This window comes from Cottoperca gobio, chromosome 19 (assembly GCF_900634415.1).
Source record: "Cottoperca gobio chromosome 19, fCotGob3.1, whole genome shotgun sequence".
Taxonomy (NCBI): Eukaryota; Metazoa; Chordata; class Actinopteri; order Perciformes; family Bovichtidae; genus Cottoperca; species Cottoperca gobio.
In genome coordinates this window covers 8,816,317-8,829,118 of record NC_041373.1, presented here as the reverse complement: position 1 = coordinate 8,829,118, position 12,802 = coordinate 8,816,317, and the positions used below count along the sequence as shown (strand labels likewise).

The 12,802-nt window shown below is 41.0% G+C and overlaps 1 protein-coding gene across 2 annotated transcripts in view; it reads right to left on the bottom strand.

Annotated features, from left to right (window-relative positions):
- Window positions 1-12,802, bottom strand: part of ttyh2 (tweety family member 2) — a 51,890-nt gene that overhangs the window by 26,585 nt on the left and 12,503 nt on the right. For both annotated transcript variants that reach the window (XM_029457026.1, XM_029457027.1), the window contains exon 3: window positions 5,489-5,600. In XM_029457026.1, coding sequence (XP_029312886.1) covers window positions 5,489-5,600 — 112 coding nt within the window. The remainder of the gene's footprint in view (window positions 1-5,488; window positions 5,601-12,802) is intronic.

The following is a 12,802-nucleotide window of genomic DNA, read 5'->3' as shown; positions in this document are numbered from 1 at the left end:
AGTCAACCCTGTACTGTCTGTATTTGTGACCTTTTTGACGGCATTTTTATTTGGTGAAGAACAAAGGGACACATGTCCCTCGATTAATCGACTTTTGACTGCTTTTTGGAAATACTCGATGACTACTGAAATGCAGCAGTCGTGAATACCCCAGTGTGCACCAAATTTTAACGGAAATCCATCAAGTTGTTGTAGATTTCAGTCTCGGACAAAGTGGTGCACCAACGGACGGACCAGAGAACTGTGAGCACGGCTAAAAATATCCATCCACTATCCATCAATCCATTAGCTATACCCGCTCATCCCTGGGAACCAACAGTGATACCCATAGGACAATATATATGTGCTCTGTAGTTTGTTATTCTCTGATCACTCATTGATACCACTTCCTCCTCAGTCTTAGCAGATGATGAAATGAAGGAATGTATCTGATCCTTGCCTCCTGTGTGAGAATCTTATCTAAAACGCCCCGGGAGACAGCCGATCTAGCTAATCTCTCCTTCGTCTAGGTCTGATCCTCACCATGTAAGTGATCCGCACCGATCAAGAAGATATGATTCCCAGTCCCAGTCTTCTCAGTCTTTATCTCAGTCTGATGTTTTGAGGGCATTCTCTTCCTCACATCTTTCACAATATACAATTTGCAGCTGTGGGTTTGGAGCAAAGCTGTTTTACTGTGGGATATTTATTTCTACACGTCGGAGTGTAAACAACAAACAAAAACAAAAGAAATGAAATCACATAAATAACAGAATGGTGACAAATGGCGATTGGCCTTGAGGGCAGTACAAAATGGCAAAGAGCTGTCAAATATCAAATGCAGAATGTAGCTTGAGGAAAGGGAAAAAAATATAGATCAACGGGCATTATGAAAAGAGTCTCGTTATATGAGCCTGTATAAGACCCTAAAGTGTGCCTCATTAGCTCTATGATCAAATGATACAATCTGATCTCAAATGATATAAGAAAGCCTGTTAATTATGAATTCACACAGGCTTAATACGTCATTTCAAAGCACTACATACTTGCATGGAAAACAATAGTTTTATTGTCTATTTATTCTCATCTGAGAGTTAATATAGCGAGACCAGGATTGAGAGTAGTTCTTTATTCTTCAGTCTTGCCCGCAACATTACAAAACTGCCTCTTAGGCTCTACAGAATATAAATCCCACTTCCTTCACTAGAATCGGATCTCTATCTTTAAGCCTGTTGTGGCTGGGACACGGCCTCAGAGGGAGCAATTCTTCAGAGATGACTCTGGGAGCACGAAACACAGAGAGGCTGTAAGAGTTTTTTCTTTTATTATTTAAGATGCAAACCTCCCAGAGTGTCCATTGCTAAGTTGAACCGGAAAATTGCCTGCCAAAGTTGGTTTTCATGTTGTTCTTTGAAAGAGTCACACTCTACAGACCGGTGCCAGACTAAGACTGAGCAAGCATCCAAGAATCCCTTCCACTATATTCTTTACTTGTCTCGTAATAGCCGGATAAATGAGGACCAATGAGCTTATTTGTTACCGGAAAACAAAGGTTAAGATAAAGAATTAAACCTTTTTTTTCCTTCTCCAACGTCTCGTCTCCGCTCAATAGTGGAGAGACTTTTCTTCAATTAAAATTGAATGTGGGAGCTAGAGCATGAAATGGAACATGCTTGTGAAGTGCCTCAGCAGCTCGGGCACCGCGAAGATAGAGACCTTCTTCACCGCCGGGTAGCGAAGCTCAGCAGCATCTCTTTAAAAATATATTCTTTCCTACCTTTTCTTCCTCTCAGATACGTGATGAACACAGAGCTTCTAAGAGGTTGCAATGTATTGGTTTGCATTAAATCTAGACCTTTGAGAAACCGATGGCCCACACAGCAAAGATTGCTAACCAAACTGAAGGAAGTGGGATAGTCACGCTAAAAAATGGTTTGCTGTAAGTACTGTGACACACAGCCATAGGAGAGCAGCGACTCTATGAAAGTCTGTTGAGTTCTGGGGAGAGCGAGAGTTCACACGGAGGTGAAAGTGGTTTGGCTACAGAGATGACCTCTGGCCCGGCGTCAGCACTTTCCCCCTTCAGCTTTACGTGAGAGTGAGGAAATCAGCAAAAGCGCCCCATTAGTCATATCTCAGCTGCATCACACTCGCCAGGCAGCACACATATTAAAACACACGTCCAGATGTCACAGTGGTCTTTACATTTGAACACAGGGATGGCAGCTGTTAATGAGAACTTGCTATTTCTTAAATAACTGAGAAAAGATTGTGTCTCTTCTACTGGAATGTAATAAATGTCACCTAAACTCCAACACATTGTAGGCCATAGGAGAGTTGATGATGCCCTGGCCTGCTCTCTGTATTATAGCTGAAGTCACTGAGGAGTTAAATCCATTGATGTATTAAGTTTCTGTCACTTATCCAGGTCTGGTTTGTGGTGGCAGAAGTATCAAGAACAATACATCCAGCTAGTGTGGTGGTGACATCAACAGGAGAAACTGTATCTATACCGTAAGTAACTAAAGCTGGACTCCAGTTAACCTCTTGCAGTGACCCTGAATCTGGCTTTACTGCACTGATCTGTCTGTTGATGTCACACTCTAGTTTACCATCCATAGTGAACAATACACCGAGACTCCAAGATACATGGACTCCTTTGAGGAGCATAATTTCTCACAAATGATCTTTTCTGGACAAAACGCAGGGTCACTGCAAACATCCATGTACAATACATACACAAAGACATTCACAGCATGAGGCTCAGGGGTTAGCACTGTCGCCTCACAGCAAGAAGGTCTGAACTCACATTTGTGTGCAGGTTTCCTCCGACACAGAAGTGAAGCAGGTTCAATATCAGGATCGCAATAAAAACTGATCGTGCTGAAGTTGATCGTGCTGAAGTTCTACTTTGAGATAATCGTAAATATAATAAAGGAATTATAATGTAATAACACTCACACAGTGCTGCTTTTAAAAAAAGAAAGATACTTTATTTATGCAGGAGAACCTTATGATTTAGGATTACCATGTGTGATGGAATAAAAACATCTTTGTTTCTTAACTAAATGTAAGGTAAAGCGAGTACTGTATGTTTGAGGGCGAATCACAATTACTTTGGTAAGGATAATCGTGACATGAAGTATTCTTATCATCCTATTCCTACTGGGAACATTTACCAAACAACTTTAAATAGATTTCAATCTCTCCCCAATAGACATACATAATTCAGTTCAATTTTTCAATTGATAATTGTTCATTCACATTATAAATACCTTGTTATTTTTAAAGAAATCGTATTATGAGAATGCTGTGGAAATATGCATGTTTGTAATTATGTAGTGGGCCACCTTCCAAACCAAGCATGAGCTCTGGCCAAATGCTCAGTGACTGACCCAGACACCGACCCAGTCCGCTGAGTGACTGCTGACTGCCAAAACCTCTCACAACACCCATCTCCAAACAATAGAGTTATTATTAGCATGTCTAAACTTCAAATGTCACATCATTCCCATTACAGCATCGATAAAGCATCCCGGTTGGCCACTATCCAGATTTAACAGCCCTATTGATGGTCTTTTGCATCTCCATTTGAACGTAATATCTCCAAATTGCACCTCTCTCAGAATGCAAATGTTTTGTTTAATTGACATTGTCACTAGCTGTTCATAAACACATCATATGCATATATTCCAGACCGTAACTAATCAAGCCCTCAACAGTAGCCAAGAAAAAAGCTTCTAATGATAATGAGGCTAACTTCCTTCCTTTCCTCTCTTAAATACTGAGTCTTTACAAGCGAACTCACTTCTAAACTCTCTTGGATTTGGGCTTAAAAGGCATTTGTGTGGGCCGAAGGGCAGTGAGGCCTTCATTGTCAATGATTTCAATACAGATTTCAATCCTGACTCTGCCAATCAGACAGGCTATTATTGCTCCTTGTTCTTCCCCATCAAACGGCTTTGTCTTCTGGGCTCATGGTTGATTAGTTGGGGGGAGACTGGGAACGGTGTCCGGCACACTGGGCTCTTTGTCCTTCTCAAGAACTAGACTCTTTAACAGTCTATAGCTGCGTGCAATGAACTCACTCATATACACACACACACACACACACACACACACACACACACACACACACACACACACACACACACACACACACACACACACACACAAGCGGCTAAAATAAAGTCCACCATGTCCAATTATGTGTTTGCACGAGTTCACACATCCCAGGGGGAAACCCTGACAAGTTTTCAGATGAGCTATATGGTAATGATTTCTTTCTGCTAATATAACTTTGAGAAATGAACGTGGCCAAGTGCTTTACAAGAATAACAGGAGACAATCCGCGAACAATTCATACAATCTTGACATGACAAAGTGACGTGTGTATCCCTCTACGTTAAGGTAAAACAAGCTTGAAACAAAAACATGTTTATGGGTTATGTTAGCTGGTTAATACATGCCTCATGAGAACTAATCCCAACTGACAATCTACAGTAGCTCTACTGATCTTCTTCCAACATCAGTAAATCACTGAGTTCTTCCATGTTTAAATTATGTATAAAGCGCATTAATCAGAGCCAGACAGCTATGAACTTCTCTCCATTAATATCTGAGATTGTGTTCCCTCATCATCAGTGCAAGAAATCCCAACGTAGTGCTGTGGGCTATATACCCTCTGAGCCAAGTGTTTATTACTGAGGCCATGTTGAGTGGCTCACATACCACTACATGAATCTCCATTAACGCAGATGGACACCTAATCCCTACTCTTCAACAGCAAGTCACCAAAAGACTTTTCCCGCGCTGATGCCGTCACAGGACCACAGCTGGTCACACACTGATGAGGCGACAACACACAGCTGATGCTTACCAACAGTACATCAGAAAAACAGAGACTTTTGTGGTTTGCTTCAAATCAAGTTTATAAGTCTTTTAAATGCCTTGTCATTGGTTTTAAATCTGTGAAACAGCGAGCTACATTTGGGCGTCTGTGTGATGGGGAGAGAGGCCGATAAAAATAGAAAAGGATCATGCACACAAACTGAGTTAAAGCGAGCACAAGAAAGACACTGCTTTGTTCCTGCTGAGGCCACAGCGGCTGGGAGAAGGTGGAGCAGGGCGGGTGAGTGTGTGTGTGTGAGTAGTCTATCTGGGAGCAAAGGCTGTCAATTTGTGTGTAGCGGTAAAAAGCCATAAAAAGACTATAAAAACATTTAAAGGCAAACTAAATCGAGTCCTCTGGGCTTTCCTCCTGTGTGTGTAAATACATCACAACCAGCATTTCCGAAGCCTTCACAAAGAGCTGTTTATTTCCAGCTAGATGCGTCTCTCATCTATAAACTGTATGTCTTATGAAAAAGCACAAACTAAACTAAATGTTTCCAGTTTGTTTTTACAACCTAAAATCATGAGGCCATTTCTTTTCACACAAGAACATTATGAAGTACGAGCATGTTATGTGTAGCAGACATTCATCATGTGACACTAATGTTTTACCTACCAGACTGTCCACACCGCCCAGGGTGTGATTGGCGTTGTACAGGGAGTAGGTCAACTGGTACACGCCGTCATTGGTCTCACTGTTGCCGTAGAAACCCACACCCACTGCAATGCTGCAAAGAGAAGAGGCATGAAGGGACAGGTGAGCCTTTGATAAATGACTGACAGGAGCACAGGAGTACAACATTATCACGGCTTGCCTTGTAGCTCCTGTATGTCAGAGGTGATGGCCTTTTCAGTCACTGAGATTGATCAGCTTTAAAGTCAGTTATTAAAGCCTTTGCTGAATTCAAACATGAATGCAACCTAAAAACAAGGATTTTCTTCCTGTTCTAAAACACTGTGTCATCCTTCGGTAGAGATATACTACTGTGGCACAGCAGGAAACAGAACCTAATATTGCATGCCTTCTTTTACACTCTGCATTATCATAAAGCAGAATTTTCAATGTCTCCATCAACCCTGACTTTTGCATAAACTTGAATAAAAATGAAAGGAAGAGAAAGGAAAGGTAATGAGACACTTTGGGACAATCCTTGAAAGGAGATGGAAATGTTGTCTGTTCAATAGTTAGTTGTCAAGATGAACACAGTCATCCAGAATGAATGACAGTGGATTGGATAACATTAGATTCACTCAGAGTGTGTCCTTCTTCTGTGAAATGTTCCTCTACATAGTTTTAAGAAATACACAAAGATAGGCGACTGAAACCGAATTCTGCATGCATCAAACCGTACCGAATGGTTTACTACAGAAGGCAACACAAATATACTGTATCTGTAAAGCACTGGAGCTGTTTGGGATTCTGTGTTCATTTATGTAAACAAAACACTCTTTGAGCCAGAAATGATACAATACAAGGTTTTGGAACATGTGTGCATAATTTCAAAACCGGTTTTGCATACTCAGTCATCCAAGGATTGTATTTGTTCAGCTGGAGCATCAGCACAAACAAAATAACCACCGACATAAACGCACACTCTTAAGTAGTCTCTTCGAGCTTCAGTTGTCCCTAAATCACTGTGGCATTGTTCTTCTGCTACATAATGGGATTTGAAGGAAACTACAGAATCAGACATAGATGCACAATGTCTCACAACATGCTTTTAAAAACATTCTTGCAAAGACAATGATGTCCATGTTACTTTAGGGACGACTGAGTGTAGTAAGATGCCAGGGTTTCCCACGGTGACTTACAGTAGAGGCTGCCTCACCTGAAATAATGACCACCTATGCTAACTTCAGATAAAATGATTACCCCTTTATGGAAGCTTCAGGGAAAATGAATCCCTAAATGACACTGATAAAAGGCCATAAAGTTACTGTAATGACCAAGACTTTTGGTCAGACCATCACACAGTCACACGTCACACTAAATCGATCGTAAAATGAGACGCAGTCCAGATCGGAAATGACATGGCTTAGCACCTCACAAGTTTATTAAGTAGTGATCCAATTCAACAGCCCTGGAGTAAATACTTCTTTTATGAAGCATATAATGTTCCAAAGTGTTTATTCAGCTTAAAGGGATAGTTCGTATGAGGTACTTATTTGGAGAAACAGCATTAAAGCTAAGCAATGTACTGGAGCACCAAAACGTATATCTTCACCCCTTTACCTTGCTGTCAGACAGTCAGGGAACTGAAGCTGCCACCAGACTCTATTGATAAAAACAGTCATTTTACCTCGCAGGACACGGGAGTTGCTGGTCTAGCACTGCCTCCGTTGGTTAGCTTGTTTGTGTTATTGTGTGACTTTGGTGATTTCGAACTAACCAAAGTCAACTAGTCATACAACCCCACTTCAAACAATATGGACTATCCCTTTAACATGGGTGACACATTCAGGGAAAAACCCAATGTGAAGTGTTTTAGTAAAAGGTGTTTGGCTACCATGAGCCTCCAGGGCAGTTTGAATGCTCCTTGGCAGAGATTCTCAGAGTGAGAACACCATCAGGCCTTATTCGGTCTTTTGAGAGTGTCGTCTAACATGTTGCTCCAAAATCTCCCATAAGTATGTGGTAAAATCTGGTGACTGTGTCGTACAAAATATACATCAACTTTAAACCCTTGTGCTTTGAATTGTTTGTTTCCCCACTAATTTATTCAGGTGTTTCCCTTTAATGAATGGCCTGTCTCTAAGTGGTTATTTTGGAAGCTGTACTTTGTGAAGCTGATCAATTATACTGCGTTATATTTAAAGCTGTTTCTTGGATTACATTGGAGGTAGCTACCTCCTACACTGAAACCTCCGTTCTGACACATTACCTGATCATCAATGCCAGTTCATATCAAACAGGGAGCAACAGCGCTTATCTGGGATCCATTTCACTGCCGAGAGTTGAGCAGATGCGGCATATGGCTATTTGACTTGATAATTTATCAAAGATCAATGTTTTATGACGTCATTAATTCTACAGGGTTTTATGGTTGCCTCTTCACATATCTAACAAACCATAAAACATCAATACAGATTTCTCTGATCTCTTAATCGCTGCACCCACTTAAAGCTATTATAGCGTTATTTCCATCATGTATCAATCACTCTTAGCTAACTATCTCCGCTGTTTAAATCCATTACATGTAGCTAACTATTTCTGCTGCTATCAACCACCGCTCTCCCATCACACATTGTGCTCCAGATGAAGGCCGGGGTCAGGTCAGTACCAAAGGGATGCTAAGCTGGAGTCAGCCTAATTGAGAACTTGAGAGCGATCTCCTTAACCTTGTGGCTTCCCCTGACTCCTCCCTGATGCTCCGGATAAGTGGAGAGAGACTATAAATCCACGCTCAACAACGTTTCCTGCACAAACACGTCTGGAACTGCTGAAATCTGGCAGAGCTGTGCAGCAGTGTGGTGGTCGGTGCTGAGCGCAGGTGGAGCAGAACAACAGGGGCTATTTCCCTTCTTAGTACAACAAGGACAGAGCCTCATTAAATGACCCCCTGCAGGTAAACCACCCGCTCTGCAGGTTTTAAACATTACTCTCAGCGGGTGGGGGTGGGGGGGGGGGGGGGAGAGACAGCAACAGATACAGACAGACCAAAAGAGACAGACAGACACTGATACAAGCAGACAGTGTATCAGTGTATACTAAATGTACATGCAAGCAGGGAGACAGACAGTTTACAAAACATAATATGACACAAAAGCAGAAAGCAAGACAATGGGGCAAACAGAATAGGACAGAAAAAAGGGAAGATGTGCCTTGCTTCATGCACCCGCATTTAATAATAACCTATTTATGATGGCGCATACTCGTATATTATATTAGTTGGATGTTTCAGGAGTTTCTCTCCTTTCATGTGTGTGTGTGTGTGTGTGTTAACACAAAAAAGGTAGCCGGGAGTAATATGAACTTGTTTGAATGGTAGAAATGTGTTACGGGTAGAATCTAATTAATAAGAGAGTACAGAGAGGCACGTGCAGACAGAGAGAATTACTCGTTTTCTACCCCTTCCAGTTGCCTTAGTGCTGCTCCTTTAAATATCTACGGTCTGATTCAAAGAGAAAGGATATCAGACTAGGCATGTACTGAGCAAAAGTCCAAACTGTCATGTTGATAAATGACAAAGTGGATAAAAGATATTGAGGGTAATCCAGAAAAGGAAGCAAAAGCTTCAGCCTGCAGCAGAAAAACGCCCTCAGCCACTATGAATAGACATGTTTGAATATCTGAGATTTTGCCCCAAAATGGCAAAAATGACAAATACAGACAATTTATATTTTACTCAGCGCTCCTGAAGTCTCAGCAAAGATCACCAAAATAAATCTCCTTCATATTCAGAAGGCCTAGAATATGAAATACAAATAGCTTCTTTCTAAATTTTTCATGCACAGATTTTCCTCCAAAATAGTCAGATTTAAGGCCTAAGATGAAGTTACTAAAAATAAATGACCCCGAAAAAGAAAACGAGAGCTACTGCTGCTATTCTTTTATTGCTGATACTGTAGCCATGCTGTGAAAAGCTGATTGTGTGACAAAGCATTTCTGTATGGGATCCAATGAAGGACACCAATATCAAGTAAACAACAGCTCTCTTCCTTCCTTCCTTTCTTTCTCTCTCCCTCTTCTTGTGTCCTCCATTCTAATTTCCGCTTGGCAACAGACACCTATTGCAATAAACAAATACAAATAAATATTTCAAGTCTCCCGGAAAGAAGAACTGCTTCTAATGAGACAATTTGCATAACCGGTGGAGACACTGCTATAAAGACTGTGCAGTGTCTCGCTTTCTACTGCCTGTGTCAATTCAACTCCTTTGAAGTAGATTGGAGAATGCTGACAACGTTTTAACCCTCTTTTATTGGGAGGATTTAAAATGTTCATTATTTTCTGATTTGCATCCGACTGTCAACGAGACAAGAACTGATTGTAGGGTCTTTGAAAAACTTAACAGCAATGGTTTTTTTTCTCCAGAAATCATGACCCGGTTACTGAGGATAATCCACAGACCTTGTTGTGAGCGGTTTCACGTAGGAACTATTTTCTTTCTACCGAACTACACCCACCAAAGGCTCTCGTCCATGAGTAGATGCACGCTTCCTTCTGCGCGGTGATGCGGTCGACGGGTGTAGTTCAGCAGAGAGAAAATAGTTCCAACATAAAACTGCTTACAAGCTCTGAAGGGTTATTTTTGAGTAACCGGGTCATGACTTCTGGAAAGATACATTGTTGATTAGTTTTTTTTATTGGTTTGAGCTCCACAAACAAGGAGCCATTTAGTTCCATTATATTGGAGACATGGCCGATACCTGCAACACTTGGCAACTCACACCAAAACAGATTGATAAATAGCACTGCAGGTAAAGAGGAAACATTGTGGGGTCAACTGTCCCTTTAAAGACCTTCTAGAAAAAGGTTTTTTTCTAAACTGTTGTGCTTACGTATATTGTAAACATTGTACAGCCTGCTTTGGAAATACTGTATTTCATAATGTTGATGCCAATGAATCAAAATTGAATTTTAATTTGAACACAGCCTGACAACATTCAGTGCAGTACAGTAAGATACTAACTAGTCATACTATAAATGGTAAACTGTTTTCATCTGTTACAGTCCTCAGCATGAGCAGCTTGATCAGCTACAGTACAGGATAATTACACAGTTTATGTGCTCCACCATGGGCAGGGCTTCTACCGCAGCTGAGTGACATCTGCTCTGGTTTTTCCAATGTTAATTTGGATGGACATCACAGTGCATCAGATCCAGCAACTGTCAAACATAATTAGAGTGGAGGACGGCAAGACGTTAAGCAGAGGCAGAAGGTGTAGGGGAAGACGAAAAGGAAAGGAAGTAGAAGGGAAGACTTAGGGAAGAGAAGTGAGCATATCTGGACTCATGAGATAATAAAAAATTAAGCCTGTTTTCCTGTTTTCCCAAAGACCAATTTAAAATCCACTGGACAATCACTCCATATCTCCAGGAGACATAATCAAATTTGGAATCACGAAGGAGAGTAGATTTCCCACGGGATGTTTCCTCTTACTTCATTCATCCCACAATATGAAGTCTTACAATTTATCAAGCTGGGCCGCGTAAACTCTTTAAATCTACTCCAGATAAAAACATGTGAAAATATATGAATGACCACATTTTGAGATGTACGCACATGACATTTCTACTAGTGCTCAAGGTATTTTTCTAGTACCTAACATGACAGAGGTTCCTACTTGAAGTCAGTGAAGAGCAAAGACATGGATGTGATTTTCTTTAGAGGGTTGGGAATTCTTGCAGGTCGGTTTAAAATGCAATCCACCGCCCAGGCAATCAACTCATTTAAGGGTTTCTGACATGTTGAGCCAATCCGTCGGGTCGAACTGCAACAAGACTTGACAGATGTACTGTCTGAGAAGTTACTGTGCGTCATTATACACAAGTTCTCAAAGTCGTCGTCTTCTTTCTGTATTTCAAACTTTTCTCGTCTTGATTCTGCAACAAACATCTTAAATGTGAGGATTGTTGTTTTGAGTCATTCTACATTTGAAGAAACTGCACATGAATAATGAAATATACCGTAATGAAGACGGGCCGGGAACAGAAGCCATTTGCAACCCTTGAATAAATGTGTGCTAAGTGTTGTATGATTAGTGCTTCAGTGCTGTTTTTTGACGTACAGAATGCTCGTCATTGGCTTTTAGCGACCAGCATTTAGCTTTGAATTGAGGGTGATGAATATATACAGCATTCAATTTCTTCCTTTTTTTTTTCTTTTACACTTTGTATTCAGTAGATGTGGACAGTGGCACAAAGATATGACAAAGAACAAATCTTGTGGTACAGAACACGAGCTCAAGCCGGCAGTGCTGAGCTTTCGGGATTTCCATTTAACAATTAACCTTCTCTGGAAAGAGATGAATGTATGATAAGGCTCGAGGCCTAATTTAATATTTTCCAACTGGTTGCTAAACATGACTTGTCACATGGTTGAGAGAAGCATCCACTCCTCTGGAAACAAATTCAATTAGCTTGTTTGAGGGGAGAGCACGTGTCTGACTGACTCTCTATCTGGTGATGCTGACTCTCTTGCATGTGTTTCGGTACCTTTATAACAGAATCTTTGGCCTCAAAGTTTCTAAATAGTAAATGTAGAAATAACACAAACTGCTCCAGGTTGTCTGCGCACCAGCTAAAGGCTTTAATACTGATATCATTCATTTTTATCGCAGCTAAAACATAATGTCATTAATTTCACAAGTTTTCAGTTCACCAAAGACTTGATGAAATCTGGCAGCCTCCAGCCAAAACAAATCACATGTAGCTGCACACCGCTCCTCTTCGATTCAATCTGAGGGCAAACACTGGGTCAGATATCTCACGAATAAGAAAACATTCCACTTCTAGGTTAGGGTTGCAAACAGTTCTATAAGCTTCTCCATAGAGTCATTATTGCATTTGTCATGTCTTTTATTTTGCAGACTCGGTTGATGCATCCTTTCCGCAGGTTCAAAGCATCGAGGTGAAGAGATGTGTCTGCCTGTTGACTGCACAATCGCTCTATTGTCAGCAGAATATTCATAATACACCCACTTCGGGATGGCGTCGCCCGCGATGACGCTGCTTTGAGAGTCAGCATGCTAACGGTTTGTTAGATGCCGGTGTAAACTCACGCCTGGTGAATTACAAAGTGATACTATCCCTTGAAAAGCAGATGAAGCCATAGCTTCACACAGTATAGGGAGAAGTTTTGAAAATCACATGTCCAGACTGATGTTCAAAGAAAACACAAAAACTTCTATTCTTTTGTGCATTTTATGTCTGGTTTTCAAAGCACACATCTTACACAAATGTGGAAAGGGTTAGGGTTATCAGAGA